General features: G+C 47.0%; 1 protein-coding gene across 4 annotated transcripts in view; it reads left to right on the top strand.

The window, feature by feature from the left end:
* The window catches only part of ARHGAP17 (Rho GTPase activating protein 17), an 84,214-nt gene that overhangs the window by 52,104 nt on the left and 11,425 nt on the right, over window positions 1–20,685 (top strand). For 3 of the 4 annotated variants that reach the window (XM_028090383.2, XM_028090380.2, XM_028090381.2), the window contains exons 10-18: window positions 2,358–2,485; window positions 4,275–4,386; window positions 4,951–5,032; window positions 7,345–7,425; window positions 9,215–9,328; window positions 10,672–10,763; window positions 12,684–12,840; window positions 14,543–14,773; window positions 17,041–17,201. In XM_028090383.2, the coding sequence (XP_027946184.1) occupies window positions 2,358–2,485; window positions 4,275–4,386; window positions 4,951–5,032; window positions 7,345–7,425; window positions 9,215–9,328; window positions 10,672–10,763; window positions 12,684–12,840; window positions 14,543–14,773; window positions 17,041–17,201 (1,158 nt within the window). The remainder of the gene's footprint in view (window positions 1–2,357; window positions 2,486–4,274; window positions 4,387–4,950; window positions 5,033–7,344; window positions 7,426–9,214; window positions 9,329–10,671; window positions 10,764–12,683; window positions 12,841–14,542; window positions 14,774–17,040; window positions 17,202–20,685) is intronic. The other variant, XM_028090382.2, reaches the window with a different exon arrangement.

Here is a 20,685-nt window from a genome sequence, read left to right as displayed (position 1 = left end):
CCCTCCAAACCATCCAGGCTTGACCTTGGAGGCTTCTTGTCCTTCCTCCTTCCCCATACCCTGTAGCTGGGGTTTGTCCCTTCTGCCCTCTGCTGGGCCTTCTGCTCCGCCCACACCGTCCTGCCTTCTCTGGGCCCTCGTCACCTTGGGTAGGAGCTATGGAATCAAGTGTAAATTCTGAGACTCAAGATCCCTGGTCTTTTCTCAGCCCTTCTTCCTGGTTTGTTTCATTCAGAACCCACAGCTCCCCTCCTTGAAGCCAACAGCAAACACTGTCTCCCGAGTCGCCCTAGTGTCTGTGTTCTGCGCCAGAAGTCGCAAACAGCTATATCTCATTTTTCAAAAAATTTTGCCATCATTTAAACACCAGACGCCTTCACATAACAATCTGATTTCTGGCTTCTCTTGAAAGTCACGAAAGTCTGGCGACACGGGTCGTTGGGCACTGAGGAGTGGGGGGGCAGGGGGCTACCTTTCGGTGGACCCCTTGCCCCCAGCCTGACTCAGCACCTCAGGGGCCTCCTTGGTCCCTGTGGGTACCCGCATCTGCGACCCTGATCTGTACCATTTTCCGGCCACGACTTAGCAAACATATCTTGTCGTTTGTTAATGACTGTTGTATGTTCACGTGTATGTCTTGTCTTTTCTTCCCAGTTAGAAGGGTGGGGAGTCTCTGTGAACTTGGGATGCTGCTGCAGTGCCCGGCACTTAGCAGGTCCGTTGTTGGAGACGCCAGCGTCCTTTGGGCAGTTTGGCTCAGGAGTTGTCTAGATGGCTGGTTCTCACATCCGCCCTCTGCCAATGTTACTCCAAGGTCGGGGGTGGGGCACACTGTCAAGCGTTTCCCAGAAAGTTCCAGTGGGGGTTCAGAGAATGCCTGGCTCTTGCCGCCATGGGGTCAGGCATGTGGCGGTAGTGATGGCAGGTGCCATTTGAAGAACTCTCCTGAGTGTTCTGATGTACCCCCCAGGGGAGGGTTCTCATGGCCATTTTCTGCTTGTGTTGAGAATCATTTAGATAAAAGGGACAAATGCAGGGGAAGGACTGGCCTCTGAGAGGACTGTCACAGAGTTCTGTCTTCTGAGAAGGGTCAGACCCCCAGATGCTCTTGCTCCCAGGAATTACACGGGCCGGGGCCGGGCCCGGGGTCAGGACCAGAGACAAGGAGGGCACCTGCCTCCCTTGCCCTCACCCCTCTTCGACCTGGACCCCACTTGCTCTTTCCACCGATTTTAACCTTGTACAAGCTCCCAGCTCCATGGACCTGGGGGGTTCTCTCTTCCTTCCCCTGTGTGCAGATCATGCAATGGGGCCTGTCCCTGCTCTTCTGTGTAGCCAAGGGTAAGGGGGACATCAGAGTCTTCCTGCCTGCTTTGAACCCAAGGTTCGAATAGCAAAGTCGCTGCACAACGTTAACCCCATTGACGGTGCTGAGAAGGACATGAACCCTTCCCATCACTGGAAGGGCCTAAGTGTTGCTCAGCAGAGTAGCTTCCACTGACCAGTTTCCCCTCTTCTATGTCTATGAGCGTCTCAGGCAGCACGAGATCTGTACACACCCACCGGTGGCTCAAACCCAACCAAACACTTCTCGTTCTAATGGAATTCGTGAAATTCTTGTTTGCATTTCACTGCCGAATTGTGTGGGCTCCTGCTAAGCTGCCTCACATCTCTTGTGGAATGAAACAGAGTATGTGACCCCAAAATAACATAAACGATCACTTTATTGTTGGCACAAGCTTCAGCCTCAGCTGCTTTGGGGCTGCAGATACTGCGTGGTTTCCTACTCAGAACGTTCAGGAGCTGGCTGGGGCAACAGCATTCGGAAGCACGGCATGTCATGGAGACGTTGCGTTTCATATGAGTTCACATCGGCCATCTTCCAGTCTTGTGTGATGATGCTTGGCTTGTGTTTAAAATCTTAAGAAGTTATTTCCTTTTTCACATGGAAGGAGTCTATTTCTTGTCCCAGAGATAGAAGGCCGGTGCCACTTTGCATGGCAAGAGTAAATTTCCTTCCAGTGAAATCAGTATGTTCAGACGAATGCTCGGGGTAGCGCCAGGCAGCCCACCTGTCCCGTGCAGGAGCCCCATTGCGCCTTCTGCTGGGCAGCTCGCTCTGGAGGGCATTCAGGGCTCTGTTCCGCAGGTAACCCCCCAGCCTGGGACCTACTCTTGCTCCAGTACATGGTAAATAACCAAAGCAAAAAGAACAGATGCTTCCCCTTTTCCCAAAGCCTCAACTGCCAGTCTGCTAAAAAAAAAAAAAAAATCCCCTTTGTTAGTTTGGGGAGAAAAAAACTCCCCAATGATGCTGTGAGATCGCTGGGTGCCTTATGGATGGTTTGCTGCTCTAGATAAGTGGGCGGAAAAGCCAGCCTTCGGGACGCCTTTGGAAGAACACCTGAAGCGGAGCGGCCGTGAGATCGCACTCCCCATCGAAGCCTGCGTCATGCTGCTCCTGGAGACCGGCATGAAGGAGGAGGTGAGCGGTGCTCGGGGGCCCCGCGGGCCACCATCTACACTGCGCACACTGACGGCTTCCCAGCTTCGGTCGCCGTGACCCACATTTTAAATGGGGACCCTGCACACTATACCCGGAACAGACACTGTGAATGAAATGAGTTTCACAGAACATTTCCCTTTCCTGCTTGCGGTACACTCTGACTTTCTTTTGCCCCACTTGATTGTTTCATTTTCGACTCTGGTTGTGATTTGTGACATTGAATTTCATTTAAAAAATTTTTTTACAAGATTTTATTTATTTATTCATGAGAAATGGAGAGAGGGAGGCAAAGGGAGAGGGAGAAGCAGGCTCCCCATGGAGCAGGGAGCCCGATGCAGGACTCCATCCCAGGGCCCTGGGATCATGACCTGAGCCAAAGGCAGACGCTTAACCAATTGAGCCACCCAGGCACCCCGGTGCCCCTAAATTTTTTAAAAGATTTTATTTCTTTATTTGAGAGAGAGAGAAAGAGAGGGAGAGCACAGAGGGAGAGTGAGAGGGAGAAACAGACTACCCCGAGCAGAGAGCCTGACATGGCGCTTGATCCCAGGACCCTGAGCTCATGACCTGAGCCAAAGGCAGATGCTTAACAGACTAAGCCACCCAGGCGCCCCTGTGACATTGAATTTCAAGATGTACTAAATGGACCAGAGCTTCTGTGAGCTTTAGCAGAATCTTACATTTGGGTAGTACTATGCATTTTGGTGGGGGTATTTACATACTTATTTTATAAAATCCTTACTCCCCAAAACCTCACAAACCAAGCAGAGCAGGTCTTGTTACTCCTCACATCAATAAGTGAATGAGTTCATGGTAGGGGGCAATCAAAATCAAATGCCAAGTCTTTTTTTTTCCCCTTTTAAAAACCTTATTGAAGTATAATGTACATAGAAAATGTATGTATCATAAGTGAACAGCTTGATAAGTTTCCACAAACTGAACCCACCTGTGTGATCAGCACCCAGATCAAGGAACAGCCCAGAAGCCCTCTTTGTGTTTGTTTCCAGTCACTGCCCCGTCTCCCACTGATGTGGCCCCAACTTCTAGTAGCCGAGATCAGAGCTGCCCAGCCAAGGCCAATTTTGTCCCCTTCGGGAGATGTTTGGCAAAGTCTGGAGACAGTTTTGATTGTCACAGTTTTGGAGGTGGGTTTGCTACTGCTCTAGTGGGTAGAGACCAGGGTTGCTGCTTAACATCTCAGAATGCACAGGACAGCCTCCACAACGAAGAATTATCTAGCCTGAAATGTCAGTATTACTGAGATTGAGAAACCCTGCCTAGGTTAATTTTGCTTAAAACCTACATCTTTTAACTCCTGGACCAGTGTCTTCATAGTCCTGCCTTTCTTGCTTGACCTTCATGTGTTCTTCTCTAAGTGACTTTTAGGGCAGTGAAAGTGACAAGCCACCTAGTCTAACAATTTTTCATGAGATGCCACTTAAAAAAAATTCTAAATTTAGAAAATCTATAGCAATCAACCTTGTGGAAGTATAAAATATTGCATTTAAATTGATTTCTAAAAGGCACAGATAATTTAGCAACGGGACAGGGCAAGAGCCCACAGCGATCAGGAATGAACCGCCCTCTGCCTGTCTGTCTGCCCCCCTGCCATGTGCTTGGTCCTGTTGTCCTTCCGGTCGCCCGCCCTCAGAGATGAGGGGTGTGGGAGTCAGGCCGGGACGGAAGCCTCTTCCATCAGGTATGTACTGCTGCTCAGCATAAAGCCCACAACTTGAACCTGATGCTCATGGCTTTTTGTTGTCTTTAGGGCCTTTTCCGAATTGGGGCTGGGGCCTCCAAGTTAAAGAAACTGAAAGCTGCTTTAGACTGTTCTACTTCTCACCTGGATGAGTTCTACTCTGACCCCCATGCTGTCGCAGGTGAGCTGCAAGGAGTCGCCCTCAGGAGGGTGGGTCCTGTCTCACACAGATCACCAGTTAAAAATCCAATGTTCATTTTCAGATTCAGAGAAAACTGAAATGGTCTCCCTATATAGGTTTAACTGGACAAACTGAAATGACAAATAAAACTGCGTAAGGGTACACACACACATACACCCCATTTCCTATTTTGGGGGCTTTCTTTGTTTTCCTGATTATTAAGTAAAGGTGAAGGTAGCTTATAACCCAGATATTTGGAGACCTGCTTGTATTTCCTTCCCTTCTTTCTCCTTCACAGTCTAGATCTGCCTGGGGAAATGATGTCCATTAGAAGGTGACTTTGAAGCTAATTTTATTTTCTACTGACCCGTCAATCTATTTTGCAAGGGCGAGAATTTGTTTTAGGAACACTCCATGCTCTAACCACTCCCGCTGATTCATAGATTGTTCTAGATATTCTTGGCAGGTTGTAATTGAGATCATTTCAATTTGTAAAAAATCATATGTCCTGAGATTCCCAGGCTTACCCCTTGACATACTCAAAGTGAGTGTTAACAATTTCAGGTGCTTTAAAGTCCTATTTACGGGAACTGCCTGAACCTTTGATGACTTTTAATCTGTATGAAGAATGGACACAAGTTGCAAGGTAAGTTTAAAGAACACTGAGTTTTCAAAGTTAAAGGTAATGATGGGATATTACGTCCCCTTTGTGAATCATTTTACTCTCAGGGGTCATAAAATAACATTAAAATAGCACACATGTTAAATAATATGTGCCTCAGTTCTTAAGTGTCGGGTGAGAATATTGAGTATTATTAGTGTGGGAGAGTCAGCACTTAGGCATTGGCTTCAATTTGCATGATGTATATGGATGAAGACATGTAGTGGGCCCTGCGTTCATAGACCCCTTTTAGATGGAAGAAAGCCCTGTCTTGGGGACAGGTGTCATACTGACCAGCGGCGATGTACCTGGCGAGCCCTGGGGAAACTCAGCTGTGCAGTAATACAGTGTTGATGGTACTAGTAATGGTTGTTAACGCTTACTGTGTGCTCACTATACTAATCTTGATACCCGTTACCTCCTATCATCCGTGATCAATGACATAAATGACAGATGTGGTTAGCCTCGTTTTCCAGACATGGAAACTGAGGCTGGGGGAGGCACGGGGCCCAGGGAACAGCAAGTAGTTGGCAGAGCGGGAATTCAGACCCAGACCTCTCTGCCCCAAAGACTGTGTCTCTGTCCTTTGCGCCTTCTGCCCACCCCCGGCTTCCGTGTGTCTAGGAGCTGTTGGCAGCCTTGTCCACCAAGTCCCAGAGGCTTCTCTCTGGCCGGCCAGGCTGCCTCCTTGTTAGCTTGTGTCTCATGGTTCTGACTCCCTTCCTCCCGCAGGGGCCTAATTCCTCAGCCCTAAAGGGAGGAGGAACAGATCTCCCTTCCCCTCCTACCCTTCCCCTGTCACCCGTTCCCAGCAGACAGGCTGCGGGGTCTGATCAGTTAGGCCTCAGTGGCAGGTGGCTCTACCCCGGTTGGTAAGGTTTTTAAAGTCAGAGTAAGGGGCGCCTGGGTGGCTCAGTCGGTTGAGTGTCTGCCTTCGGCTCAGGTCATGATCCTGGGGTTCTGGGATCGAGTCTCGCATCAGCCTGCCGCTCCTCCCACTGTTCTCTCTCTCTCTCTCTCTCTCTCTGACAAATAAGTAAAATCTTAAAAAAAAAAAAAAAAAGTCAGAGTACACTCGTAGTCACAGTCATATCCTTAGAACCTGCGTGCGGCCCATCCTGTTGTCAGTGTCCATGTTTCTGGGGCTGAATAAACAGACCTCAACAGCAGCGTCGAGTAGGAGAGCATTCAGGGTCTCCTCTATTGGGTAGCCTGCTCCACTCCTGCACCTTGATTCGTCTCCAGCTCCGAGACTCCCAGCATCGTTCCAGTGAGAAAATACACTCTTCGAAGCAGGTATCTGTTTATGGATGTCTTGATTCTCCTTACGTGAGAAATGTCAGGATCCCAGTGGCACATCGACTGGCCTCTAACGTATAATTATGTTTACCCCCTACCTGTCACTCCAGATGGGTCCAATTGTGGAGGACGTTTTAGGTCCAAAGGTGTACTGTGTGGGCAACTGCTAATGCCCTCTCCTGCTGGCGGGCAGCAATGACTGATCTCACCTGGCCCTCTTTTGTCGATGGAAGTTTGCATGTGGAAGCCGTAGAGCAGAAAAGCCCCTGCGATTGCTTCACGACAGGAAAGGGCTCCTGGGCATGGAGCCTTTGAGCAGAGTTAAGGGCAGGGAAAGGCTCAGGGGTCTGGGTGCCCGGGAGCTTAGCCAGCTCACCTGCGGCTGGGCCAGCAAGGGATCTGGGCGCCAGCAAGCCGCTCATGGAGATAGGCATCTTCCTAGACAGAATTTTCAGCGGTGTCTTGTCTCCTCTGTGCCAGCTATTGGCACAGGTGGTTTCTAAGGTTATGCCTCTGGAACCTCCCCGTCACTTGGCAAACTCAACTTTTTTTTTTTTTTTTTTAGATTTTATTTATTTATCTGAGAGAGAGAGCACAAGCAGGAGGAGCAGCAGGCAGAGGGAGAAGCAGGCTCCCCGCTGAGCAGGGAGCCCGATGCGGGACTCGATCCCAGGGACCCTGGGATTATGACCTGAGCCGAAGGGCAGACTCCTAACTGACTGAGCCACCCAGGCATCCCCAGAATCAACATTCTTATCCCCAGGCGGGCACATCAGGAGACCGAGTCTTGGCAAGGCTAACTCACTGCTCAGAGTGAAAGATTTAGTTGGTATTTGACTCCAAATGTATTTACTTCCAAATCCGTCCCGTTTTCCAGCCATGTTTTCTCTGTCAATGAAGGCATCGCTGTTAATATAGCCTGTTATTAACTCAGGGGTTACTAATGATGTGTCTTAATGGAGGGTTATGAATACAGGTTTGTTTTTTTTTTCCCTCAGTGTACAGGATCAAGACAAAAAACTTCAGGATTTATGGAGAACATGTCAAAAGTTGCCACCGCAAAATTTTGTTAACTTTAGGTATGTATGACCGGCATCCTGCAAATTACGCCATCAAGCCACAGTGACTCTGGAACGAAGAATGGTGCCATGTGGAGCAGAGGTCACTCAGTCCAAGCACACTAAACAAGTGCTTTGGAGAGGACTGGGGGTTGCTGGGAATGGGATTTGATGTATGTTATTGTGACACATATCACCGTGTGATGCATCCGCATCACGTCTGCACTGACAGCTAAGTCCCCTGGTCAGTTTACCACTGCAGCTACTAGGAGAAAGTTCTCATGGAGAGTTGGCTTGACTGCGTGATGGATTTGGAGTCTAAATTGTCCAGTATGGGGGTCTCCTGTCTGACTCAGTCAGTAGAGCCTATAACTCTTGATCTCAGGGTTGTGAGCTCAAGCCCTACATCGGGCATAGAACTTACTTAAATAAATTTAAAAAAATAAAATAAATTGTCCAGTATGTAAAAGGAAAAAATTAATCAACAATTCTATTTTCTGCAATAGCTTTTATATATGCTATATAATTTATTTTTAATAGAGCATAAATCATCCTATTAAATGAAATGTCTAGAACTGGAGATTATGTATTGCTTTGTGGAATTACTGTTTCTAAGAAAATTTACCGGGGAATACATTTCTAGAATTTCACCTCCATTTTCCTTTTGACCTAAAATGTGACTTTGAAGAAGCATAAAGAGAAGAAGCCCAAAGTATTGAAAACCAAAGAAAATTTTATAAGAGGACTTGGTCCAAAATGACAAATATTCTACTGGTGAAATTTCTGTCATGTTACCTGACCTTTAATTTCAGTCCCGGGTTCTACCACTAAACTAAGCTAAATACTCCCTCTGGACACCTTAAATATCAACTTTGCCTTAACGAATATGTTAATATTTATAATATCCCTCTTTGTTTCATTCAGCACACGCAGCTAGGAATTACAGATAGTCTTAGATTATTCCGTGCCTTATGTTGGAAACAGAATTACAGTTCTTGGTAATTTGGGATTTCGTCTCTTATTTTGTTTGTTTTACTCTTTATAATTTTGACTAATTATTTTTTGAATAGGGAGCACATTCCCATGGTTCAGAATTCAGAAGGTGTCCAGTGAAAAATCTCTCACATATACACAGATACATATATTTGTTGCTCTCACACTCCTCCTTTTTATTTTGAACCCAAATGATAGTATATATTGTATACATCATTCTCTTCACCTTCTTTGCTGAGTAGACATCCTGAAGACTTTTCCATATCAGTACATAACAATTTTTTATGGCTGTATGGATATATTTTATTAAATCAGCACCCTATTAATAGATAATGGAGTTATTCTTAATGTTTTGTTTTTATAGTGCTGTGCTGGTATAGGAGAGACTATAACTATATGATAAATTGGAGATTTTTATAATTACCACAGAAAATATTTTCACGTACAGTTTCCTTTAAGCAATGTCCCTCTGCTTGTATTTTTTTATGTTTGTATTAAAACATATCGAGCCCACTGTTAATCAGATTGTAATTTACTGAGGGGTCGATAGATAGGGCATAAAGGAAAAATGGGTTGGAAATACACAGCAGATAGGGATTGAATTGTGGAGGTTTTCTTGTGAGCTGTTTTCCTCTTCTAACCCCTAACGGAATCTGTTGTCTGAAACAGAGAGCACAGGACTTTGTAAGATACAGAACCTGAGCCAGATTCTGATTCAACGCCACTCTGCACTTAGCACCTGAGCAACCTGGGGCTGAGCACTGGGGCAGGAGGATGCTGTTCCTGGAAATATTTTCCTTTCTCTTTTCTCCCCCAGGTATTTAATCAAGTTCCTTGCAAAGCTTGCTCAGACCAGCGATGTCAATAAAATGACTCCCAGCAACATTGCAATTGTGTTAGGCCCTAACTTATTATGGGCCAAAACTGAAGGGTAAGTGAGCTTTCCCCGTATCACGGTATTTTAATCTCGCCTTTGCACCGCAGGGGGACAGACCCCCCGTTCCCGGGTAAGATGCACTTCCAGAGTTGCCCTTCTGAACCTGGTCTTTCCACGTAGGCGACATTCTCGGAACACTGCTGTGAGCTGGGTCCCATCCCAGATGCTGGTCACGCGCACAGTCCACAGAGGGCCCCGCCCTTGGGCAGTCAGGCAGATGAACGGCCATGACAAAGCCCCACACACATGTCTGTGCACGTGGGGGTGCTGCTATAGACATTATAAAGTACAATGGCCACAGTACTTACCGAAGGAACACCGCTTAGGCTGAGAAGCGCCGGGAGAGCCCTGCAGAGGAAAAGGCACTTAGGTTGTACTTGGATGGATAAATAGCTCCCTGCAGGCGTGACCCAAATAAGCAAAGGCTAATTTGGAGGTGGGGGTGGTGTCACATGGTCTTGTATAACCTGAGCGCAGGGGCCAGGAGACTGTGCCAGAGGATTATGAAGCCAGAGCCAGGTTCTGAAGGGCCTCATATCTCGCTGAGGTTTTGGAACTTATTTTGGGTCATAAGTGGTTGGGGAGGCATCAAGGTTTCTAAGCAGAAGAATGAGTTGATCAGACTGCATTTAAAAAGATAATTTGGGGGCGCCTGGGTGGCTCAGTCATTTAAGCATCAGCCTTGGGCTCAGATCATGATCCCAGGGTGCTGGGATCGAGTCCCACGTGGGGGGTGGGGGTGGGGAGGTCCCTGCTCAGCAGGGAGTCTGCTTCTCCCTCTCCCTCTGCCCCTCACCCCACTCATGTGCTCTCTCTCTCTCAAATAAATAAATAAAATCTGTTCGAAACCAACTTAAAATCAGCATTTGGACACACCATTGTTCACCAGCTCACTTGCTGTTAACACGGTGCAGACTAAGGAGTGACAGCTGAGTCGGGGTGATTTTCCTGCTGGGGCATCACTGCCACACGCTGAGGCCAGAGCCCCGTGAATCCGGTTTTTGCATTTGTGCTTAAATATTTTCTTGTTTTAAAGTAATTCAATTGGGGGCACCTGGGTGGCGCAGTCGGTTAGGCATTGGACTCTTGGTTTTGGCTCAGGTCATGACCTCCGGGTCCTGGGATCGAGCCCCGCCTTGGGCTCCATGCTTGGCAAGGAGTCTGCTTGAGATTCTCTCTCCCTCTGCCCTTCCCACTTGTGCTCTCTCTCTCTGTCAAATAAATAAATACATATATATTTTTTTTAATAACAAAGTAATTAAATTGCTCTGACACAACCTGCAGAAATCAGAGGCTGCCTGGGGGAAGCGGTCTAACTTTGTGAATGTCCTTCACAGAACACTGGCTGAAATGGCAGCAGCCACCTCGGTCCACGTGGTTGCGGTCATCGAGCCCATCATCCAGCACGCCGACTGGTTCTTCCCTGAAGGTAACATACATTTTCAATTTCATAGTGCTTCCAAGCAGCACAATAACGGTACAAAAAATTCTTTAAAGAAGAAAATGCTTCAGTAGCTCCTTCGTGAGGATGTGATTGGTTTCATCTTTGACATATTGGCGTCCACATTATTTTGTATTTCGCTTTGTTTCACTTCACCCTGGAGTTGTCCACTCAGCCAGTGTGAATACCCATTGACACCATATGTCTACTGGTGAGATATGCAGTCTTCCCTGGAGGAGCCTGGCCCTTGGAGAAGGCCACATAAACAGATACCATCACACATGGCGAGTTAGAAGGAAGGGCAGATGGTTCGACAAACTCAGATGTTGGGCACAAAGAACCAGGACTTCTTTATAGAAGGGGTGACACTGAATATGTAGTTTTCCGCTTAGAAAATGGCTTTTTGTTTCTGTAGGCAGAGAGCTGGGTCTTTGTAAAGGTGGAAGATGAAGCCGGATAGGTTGACTGGAGCCATTTTGTGAAGGTGGGAGTTGGCCGTGTCAGAGAAAGAGGATTTCAGCCAACAGGCGATAGGTTTCCAGACTACGTTTGTTGTAGTCCTGGGGTTCTCAGAGATTCCATGACCCCCTTTGAGGGCGTTGGTAGGGCAAGCTTTGAGAGTGCAGACCTGTGGCCCCGCTGTCCCCTCCCCTGGAATGTGAGCTCCATGACCCCAGGGCAAGCTCGTTTCTCCTTTCCCGGGGTCCCCTCATCATCGAGAATCATACCTCACTCATGTAGATTCTCAATAAGTACGTGATGCATGAATGAATACCGGCGTTTTGCCCAAGATTTCTTTGGGAAAACAAGTCTTAGAAAAACTCTATAGGCACTCTGAAACACAAACTGAGGGTTCTAGAGGGGAGGGGGCTGGGGGGATGGGTTAGCCTGGGGATGGGTATTAAAGAGGGCACGTTCTGCGTGGAGCACTGGGTGTTATACACAAACAATGAATCATGGAACACTACATCCAAAACTAATGATGTAATATATGGTGATTAACATAACAATAAAACAATTATTAAAAAAAGAAAAGAAAAACTCTATAGGCATTATGGAGTTGGTGTTGCCTTTTACTTGTATTTTATATCAAACTGTAAATACCTTTCATTTTCTTTTTAGTAATCCATGCTATTGTCCTCTTCCATATTCCCTGATTTTTTTTTTTTAAGAAGAGGGCAGAGGAATTGTGTAACTTATATTCTGAATCACACCCCCTCCTTATCTCTAGTTTCCTCATTTTACCTCCCCCTGGTGTGGCAAACCATTCTTGAGAAGATGAGGGGGCAGGGAGTTGCACTTGGAAACAGGGAGGGCTGATGGGAGTTTTAAAGCCTCCTGCACCTGTATGCTGTACGCCTCATGTGCAGGCAGACCTCACTTGATGGCGCTTCGCTTTATGGCACTTCCTAGATGCTGCAGTATTTTACAAGTTGAAGGTTGGTGGCAACCCTGCTTTGAGCGTGTCCATTGGTGCCAATTTAGCAATAGCATTTGCTCATTTCATGTCTCTGTCCCATTTTGGTAATTCTTGCAGTATTTCAAACTTTTTCATTCTTATTATATTGGTTATAGTGATCTGTGATCGGTGATTATGACTCACTGAAAACTCAGATGATGGTTAGCATTTCTTAGCAATAAAGTATTTTTTAATTAAGGTATGTGCCTTGTGTTTGTAGACATACTGCTATGACACAGGGCAGCATAGTGTAAACATAACTTTTATGTGCACTGGGGAACCAGAAGAGTCATTTGACTTGCTTTATTGTGATAATTCATTTTATTGGGATGTTCACTTCATCACAATACTTGCTTAATCGTGATCCTCGCCTTATTGCAGTGGTCTGCCACCAAACTTGCCTTATCTCTGAGGTGTGCCTGCACACTTGTTTCTTTTTCTCCTTGCAGAGGTGGAATTTAACGTATCGGAAGCATTCGTGCCTCTCGTCGCCCCAAATTCCAATCACTCATCTCACACTGGAAATGACTCTGACTCAGGGACCCTCGAGAGGAAGCGGCCTGCCAGCATGGCGGTCATGGAAGGGGACTTGGTGAAGAAGGAGAGGTGTGTTTAGAGCTGTTCACTTTCCTCCAACAGCAGATGTCATGTAGAAGAATTACTAAACCCTTGGTATCAGGTACTGCCTCAATGGGCCTGTAGTATGAGAGTGGCCCACGGCGCGCCCATGACGTTAGGTCCAGATATTTCGGGAATTCTGCTCTAGTTCATTCCAAACGTTAACGTGACCACAAGGCAGCTTGTAGCTTGTCAGTACACATTTGTTCCGTATGCATCCAAGCTTCACTTGGTCTGTGATAAGCTATCATACTCATGCTACAAAGCCACCTAAACATACTTGACGGGGGGAAAGGAGAGAAAAAGCAGGGGCAAGTTAAATATTGTGGACAGATGAGAGAATAACCCACCTCTCACAGTGAGTTGTCGGATTTGGTTTTCAAAGAGACCCATTCTGGGTATAACTTGGCCCCTCAATGGAAGCCAGCCCCTGACTCTGTTGTTCAGCTGGAGATACTCCCGTATTTGGACTTAGTGAGAGACGTAGGTCTCTATACTATGCTCCACAGGCGATTTTAGTGGGATTTTCAAAACTTAATAAGGCTGTCTGTGATTTATGCCCTCAGAGGCCAACCTGTTCAGTCTGAATGATGAAATGCCACTGTGCTCACCCATAAGGCCAAGTTAGAGAGGCCTGTGGAGTAACGTGCTTTTCGCGCACAGACGGAATAACATCACTGGACGTGGTTTTACAACTAAACAACAAGCTCTTCTTTTCATTGCCCAATCTTATAGTGAGCTTTGATTTTTTTTGTTTTTTGATTTTTTTTTGATTTTTTTATTTTTTTGTTTCCTTTTGCTTTGTTGTTGTTTTTTAATCCATAGCAAAGGCCCATGCTTTACTTTCCGTCTGTTCCTCTGAAACCCACATTTCTTATGGGCAGAGGTTTTACTTCTCTGAAGCCCCGATCACATATTAGGTCCTGCTTCCTGATGACACATTGGCCACCGCACAATTAGCCTTCACGTATTTGAAGTCACAAAATGCAGCGTCCTGGCCCTGGTTGGCACGCAAGAAACGATTCTCGGTTATCTCCAGGGGTGGATTCTCCCCGCCAGCTGACCCAGCTGACACGAGCTCAGGGAGCCACATGTCTCTATTTTTCAAACTGAAAAGCTTGAGAGTTCATCCATCAGTCGGCTTACGTGAAAAGTGAATCTCCCTCCTCCCCATTCCCCAGCCACCGTCTCCTTCCCAAAAGCAATGATATTTTTCCGGGGTCACGAATCCTCTCAGATACATTCTTTGCATCCACCCACACCAGTGCTCGTACACCTCAGCTGTAGAGGCAGAGTGCGCTGTGACATCCTGACGCTGCCCCCAGCCTCCACCCTGTCCCCCAAACACACAGACGCAAGGCGGCCGTTGGGTGGTAGGCAGGTAGGTGCGCTAACGCGATGTCACCCACTCAGGACGAGGTCTGCCTGTGTGCTTTCAGCCGTTCACACCCAAATTGAGAAAGGACATTGATCAGTACCAGGTCTGTTGGTTTGCTCAGGTTTAAAGCCAGGTTGAGCTGCTTGCCTTGGTAACAGCAGTGACCATTCGTCTGGTCCTTGCCGCCTCACTGCATGCTGGGCAACTCGGGTGGCTCTCCCCGTGCGTGGGTTTTAACACATGCGGACCAATGGACTTCTGTCTCTATAGTCGGCTTGCATGCTGTGTTGACTGTTTCTTCTTTCTGTGTAGCTTTGGTGTGAAGCTTATGGACTTCCAGGCCCACCGGCGGGGTGGCACTCTAACTAGAAAGCACATATCCCCGGCTTTCCAGCCGCCACTCCCGCCCACAGATGGCAGCACCTTGGCTCCTGCAGGCCCAGAGCCCCCTCCCCAGAGCTCTAGGGCTGAAAGCAGCACAGGGGGTGGGACGGTCCCCTCCTCTGCGGGCACACTGGAGCAGGGGCCAAGCCCGGGCGACAGGTAAGAAGGCGGCTTCTGCTGGCAGTGGGTGCTCAGTGCCCCACCCTTCTCGTAGGCGCTGGCCTGCAGGCATGGCCTCCATGCCCACAGAATCGCTCAGCAGAGAGTGAACCAGATCTGCCTTCACTCTTCTGGTTGGCAAAGGATGGGAAAAAAGACTGCAAATTGCTTGCTTCCTTTCCCGTTGTTCAAAAGAAGCAACGTTTGTTTGCATTCTTTACCATACTGCTTTGGTGCTAGAAGCCAACAGGCAGCTAGCAGTACTATAAACCTCTTTTCCCTGTTTGATGAGCACTCAGTGTTCATTTACTATTTGCTCTTGTCATCTTCCACACTAAGTAGTTAACACTTGAATGTAGCAAGTTACTTAGTTAGAGTATTCGTGGTATTCATTCACTCACCCATCCACCCATCTACCCACCCATCCACCCACCCACCCATCCATCTGTCTGTCCGTCCATCCATCCATCCATCTGTCCATACATCCATCCATCCATCCATCCGTCTGTCCATCCATCCATCCGTCCATCCATCCACCCATCCATCCATCCATCTAATCAGATTTACTGAATAACTGAGTGCCGGATGCAGTACACAGTTGGTGGACTGAGACCTCCCCCACCCCTAGCTTTCAGTCTTACAGGCAAATTGATAGGTGAATACAAGGTAGAAAATATGATAGACTTTCTTAAAAGGCTCTTTTGTTGCTTAACCTTTTGATTAGCTGTCTGGAGTGGGGTATAAATATACAGCAACTTTAAGAAAGAGTACCTTTGAACTTGAGATTTTCATCTAATCTGCATGAATTCACTTCTCCACTGGAGGCTACTTCAGGTGCTATGTCAGATAGTTCAGGACTGGAAGCTGCTGTAACAGATGAACCCCTCTACAGAATATGTGCTATGATTTTTCTTGTCCTTTTCTCTACCATGGCCATCTATAAAGCACTAGATAACCACATACAAAGTAAAATAAATGCATAGAACAAGGATCCAGCTTCTCTGGATGGGGAAGGGGTGCCTGGTGGGATGTGAGGCTAGCTGCTTAGGAGATAAAAATCTCATTCCAGCCTCACAGCTGAATTTGGACTGCTCTGTATATTCCTGAGTTCCTTTTGACTCACAGAATTTGCAGAAGTTCACATTTTGGTTAAAAATCACGAAGGCTTCCACCTCCCAAGGTTTCCTAGGCACATCATAAGCTCCCTGTTGTCTTGTCAAAACTGACGCTCCACACATGTCTTTGTTTTGGCTTTAATTTTTTTTGTTTGAGGGAAAAAAAAAAAGTATTTGCACACATTTTCATTTACCTGTAGCCTTCAGGTTGCTTAATCAAGGCCAAACACATTAAGACAATAATTAGGATGCCCTGCAGAAGGACAAATGGAGTGTCAGTCCTCAATTTGCTTTTGTTCTTTGTGTGCTGTGGGTATTTTGTGTACCTTCACGAATGGTGTTCATGCTTTAGTGACCCTGACAAGATGAAGCTGTAAAGCTTAGTGTACAAAGTTCTGAGCCAGGAATCGGCCCGAGTTCTGATCTCTGTCCACCCTGCTGCTAACCAGCTCCGGGCTGTGAGCCATCATTGAGTCTCAGGGTTACTCTTTCCTCAAGTCCAAATGATTGATAATAACCTAGCACTTTATAATTTACAGTGTTAGTATCTTGCCACAGCTTTTGCTTTGTTTTGTACACTGCGTGTGTCAAATCTCTTTCTTTTGAAGTCCGAAAGCCCTTTCATGCTTTTTAATACTGCCCAATTTAAGTACAAGCAAACTAGAAATTTTTTTTTTTAAAGATTTTATTTATTTGACAGAGAGACACAGCGAGAGAGGGAACACAAGCAGCAGGAGTGGGAGAGGGAGAAGCAGACTTCCCGCTGAGCAGGGTGCCCGATGCAGGGCTCGATCCCAGGACCCTGGGATCATGACCCGAGCCAAAGGCAGACGCTTAACAACTGAGCCACGCAGGCGCCCCTCAAACTAGAAATTTCTTGTTGGTAGCTGTGAAATGGTGTCTCTTGTGATATTCGAGTGACAGAGTAGCTGGAATACAATTGAGGCAGTGAATCTCCTGAAATATTTAGCCCTGTGTGTCCGCAAATAAATAGTGGGTTTGCAGACCCAGTGTGAACTGTTGAAAATTCCCGATCACCTCCTTGCCTGCCGAGGTGAAAACTCTGGGGTGGAATTTGGTATTTTGATAGCATGCTGACTAGCTTTCTCTCGGGGAATGCCTGACATCAAACTTGACTTCTGCTCTCCATAGTCCACCAAAACCCAAGGACTCTGCACCTGCCCCTGCCCCAGGGAGAAATGGCAGTCAGATGGCCAGTGGCCAGAACCAGGCACAGACGGCCGGCTCCCATCAGCTCTCCGTTGGCCCGGGGCACAATTCCGCTGGCCCTAGCCCGCACACTCTGCGCCGGGGTAAGTAGCCACCTTTACTCCTTCCCCTTAGGGAGGGATGTGCAGACTTCCTTCGGCTAGCACAGGGATTCACATTGCAAGGCTTTCTGACAGATCATCTCCACGTCTGTTATAAAATGGCAAGCAGAGGGGCACCTGCTGGCTTCGTCGAAGGAGCATACATCGCTTGATCTTAGAGTCGCAAGTTCAAGCCCCACATTGGGTGTAGAGATTACTTTAAAAAAAAAAACAAAGAACTTCAAAAAAAATGGCAGGCAGAAAAATCAGTCGTTTAAGAGCAAAATCATTAAAAGGAAATGAAATAATAGAGAGCAGAAAAGCAGGCATTTAAGAATATGTTTAAGCCACAAAGCCTAACAAACGAAAAGTTGTTTCTTGGAAACAGCACTCCCAGTTTTCCAGGAATCTGGCATTCCAAGCCGTCCCTCTGCTTGGAAGCCCCCACAGCCTCTGTCGTAGCCAGGCTGTACGGGTCTGCAAGCCGCTGTAACCTCTAGATTGAGGTCGGGGCTTTCTGGGTCCTGAGTGCTGTATGATCTGAATGGTTCCCACCCATATCCCTACCGTCCTCCACACAGCAGTTAGCGGGGTTGCTCTAAAACACAGCAGATCGTGTCTTCTCTCTGTTGAAACTCTCCCTCCAATGGCTTCTGTGCAGACCTCCCCTGTGGGGCCGGTGTGGTCCGGCCTGCCTTTGGGCCCCACACTTACCACGCCCCTCTCTCGCCAAGCTTCAGCAGTGCTGGTCTGCTCTCTGCTCCTGGGACGCACTAAGCTCATCCCCTCTTTTTTTTTTTTTTTTTTTTAAGATTTTATTTATTTATTTGTCAGAGAGAGCACAAGCAGGGGGAGTGGCAGCCAGAGGGAGAAGGAGAAACAGGCTCCCCACTGAGCAGGGAGCCCAACGTGGGGCTTGATCCCAGGACCTGGAGATCATGACCTGAGCTGAAGGCAGACAAACTGAGCCACCCAGGCACCCCTCATTCCCTCTTTAGAACTTCTGCATTCCATTTTTTCTCTTCTGGAACATTCTGACCCACAACATCTTCTTGTGGTTCTTTTTTTTTTTTTTTTTTTAATTTTATTGGGGTCAGAAGACCTACAATGAGATCTGCCCTCTTAAATCTCTAAGAGTACTACAGGCCCAGTGTGGTGCAGCAGACCTCTAGAACTTACTCATCCTGCATAACTGAAACTTGATGTCTGTTACCTTGCAGCTCTCCGTTAGCCCCTCCCCAGTACCCTCTCTCTAGCCCTGGCAACCACCATTCCACTCTGACTCTGTGGGTTTGACTGCTTTAGATACTTCATATAAGTGCAATCATGCAGTATTTGTCTTATTGTGACTGCCTTATGTCACTTAGCGTAATGTCCTCTAGCTTCATCCATGGTGTTGTATATGGCAGGATATCCTTCTTTTTTAAGGCTAAATAATACTCTGTTGCACATATATCCCACAGTTTTTTTTAAAGATTTTATTTATTTTTTTTGACAGAGAGAGACGCAGCGAGAGAGGGAACACAAGCAGGGGGAGTGGGAGAGGGAAAAGCAGGCTTCCCACGGAGCAGGGAGCCCAACTTGGGACTCTATCCCAGAACCCTGGGATCATGACCTGAGCCGAAGGCAAATGCTTAACGACTGAGCCACCCAAGTGCCCCCATTTTTTTTTTTATCCAATTATCCGTCGATGGACATTTAGGCTGTTTCTACATCTCGGCTATTATGAATAATGCCGCAGGGACCACAGGAATGCAAATATTTTTTTGAGATCCTGATTTCAGTTCTTTTGGCTAAATACCCAGAAGTGGGTTTGCTGGATCATATGGTAGTTCTATTTTTAGTTTTTTGAGGAACCTCTATACTGTTTTCCATAACGACTGCACCAATTTGCATTCCCACTAACAGTGCACAAGGGTTGTATTTTCTCTACATCTTCGCCAACACTTGTTGTCTTTGGGGGTTTTGTTAATAGTAGCCATTCTGATAGGGGTGAGGTGATGTCTCACTGTGGTTTTTATTTGCATTTTCCTGATGATGAGTGATGTTGAGCATCTTTTCCTGTGCCTGTTGGCCATCTGGATGACTTCTTTGGAGAAAAGTCCATTCAGGTGTTTAGCCTATTTTAAAATCAGGTTATTAGTTGTTTTGCTATTGAGTTGTAGGTGTTCCTTACATATTTTGGAAATTAACTCCTTATCAGATAGATGGTTTGCAACTGTTTTCCCCGATTCTGTGGGTTACCTCTTCGTCTGTCAGTCATTCCCTTTGCTGTGCAGAAGCTTTGTAGTTTGATGTGGACCTATACGTCCGTTCTTCTGTTGCCTGTGCTTTCAGAGCCATATCCAGGAAACCATTGCCAATTCCGATGTCATGAAGCCTTCCCCCCTGTATTTTCTTCAAGGAGCTTGACATTCTCAAGTCTTATGTTTAAGTCTTTTTTTTTTTTAAGATTTTATTTATTTATCTGAGAGGGAGCGAGCAAGAGAGAGAGCACGCACACATGAGCGGGGAGGAGGGGGGGCAGAGGGAGAAGCAGACTCCCCGCTGAGCAGAGAGCCTGATGTGGGACTCGATCCTGGAACTCCCGGATCATGACCTGAGCCAAAGGCAGATGCTTAACCGACTGAGCCATCCAGGCGCCCCTCTTATGTTTAAATCTTTAATCCATTTTGAGTTGACTTTTGTTCATGATATAAGATAAGGGTCCACTTTTATTCTGCCTGTGGACGTCCACTTTTCCCAACACCACCTGTTGAAGAAACCATCCTTTCCTCATTGTATATCCTCAGTGCCCTGTCAAAGATCAGCTGGTCGTATATGCGTGGAATTTTTATAAGTTACAGGCAAGGAGGCAAAGTCAGGGACACTGCTTGGTTACAGACCCCACTTGATCCTTCTTAAGGCGACCCTCTCTCCTGAGCCACCATCATCTTCATCTGTACCCCAGCTGATCCCGGAGGGTAATTAGGTCTTCTCTTCCTGGATTCTGGGTATAACCCTGCTTCCAGGTTGAGGCTCTCCTTATGGCCACCTTAGGGGGCTTTCCTGCTTCCTTAGACCACAGATCTCTGGCTGCCTCAGGGGACGAGTGTGATCCTTCAGCCCCTGCCTCAGCCTCCCCAGACGTTCACAGGTGGCCTTGGATGAGGTCCACCATTCTCCCCTGGCCCCGGCACCCGACTCTCCTGCCTCCTCTCCTAATTCCCTCGGCATCCTTTCCTGCCAGGAATGCTTTCATCCCGTGGGAATTTACAATTAATATCACTCAGAATAGAAAGCTAGACATTTCTCTTTTTAAGTTGCTTATGGTAACCAGAGAGTGGCTACTATTCTAGAGTTCTTACTTTGTCGGTTGGTTGGTTGTTTCTTTGGGAAAAGGTCTTCCAAGGTCCAGGGTCAAAAGTTCAAGGCCAGCAGAGCAGAGCAGACTTTATACCCTTTTCATTCCTGAATTCTGAGCCCTGTGAGCAGGGAGCCAGGCAGT

Source organism: Eumetopias jubatus, unplaced genomic scaffold (assembly GCF_037043125.1).
Source record: "Eumetopias jubatus isolate StellerSeaLion01/CBP00866 unplaced genomic scaffold, mEumJub1_p1.0 scaffold_12, whole genome shotgun sequence".
Lineage (NCBI taxonomy): Eukaryota > Metazoa > Chordata > Mammalia > Carnivora > Otariidae > Eumetopias > Eumetopias jubatus.
This window is presented reverse-complemented; position numbering and strand designations above follow the sequence as displayed.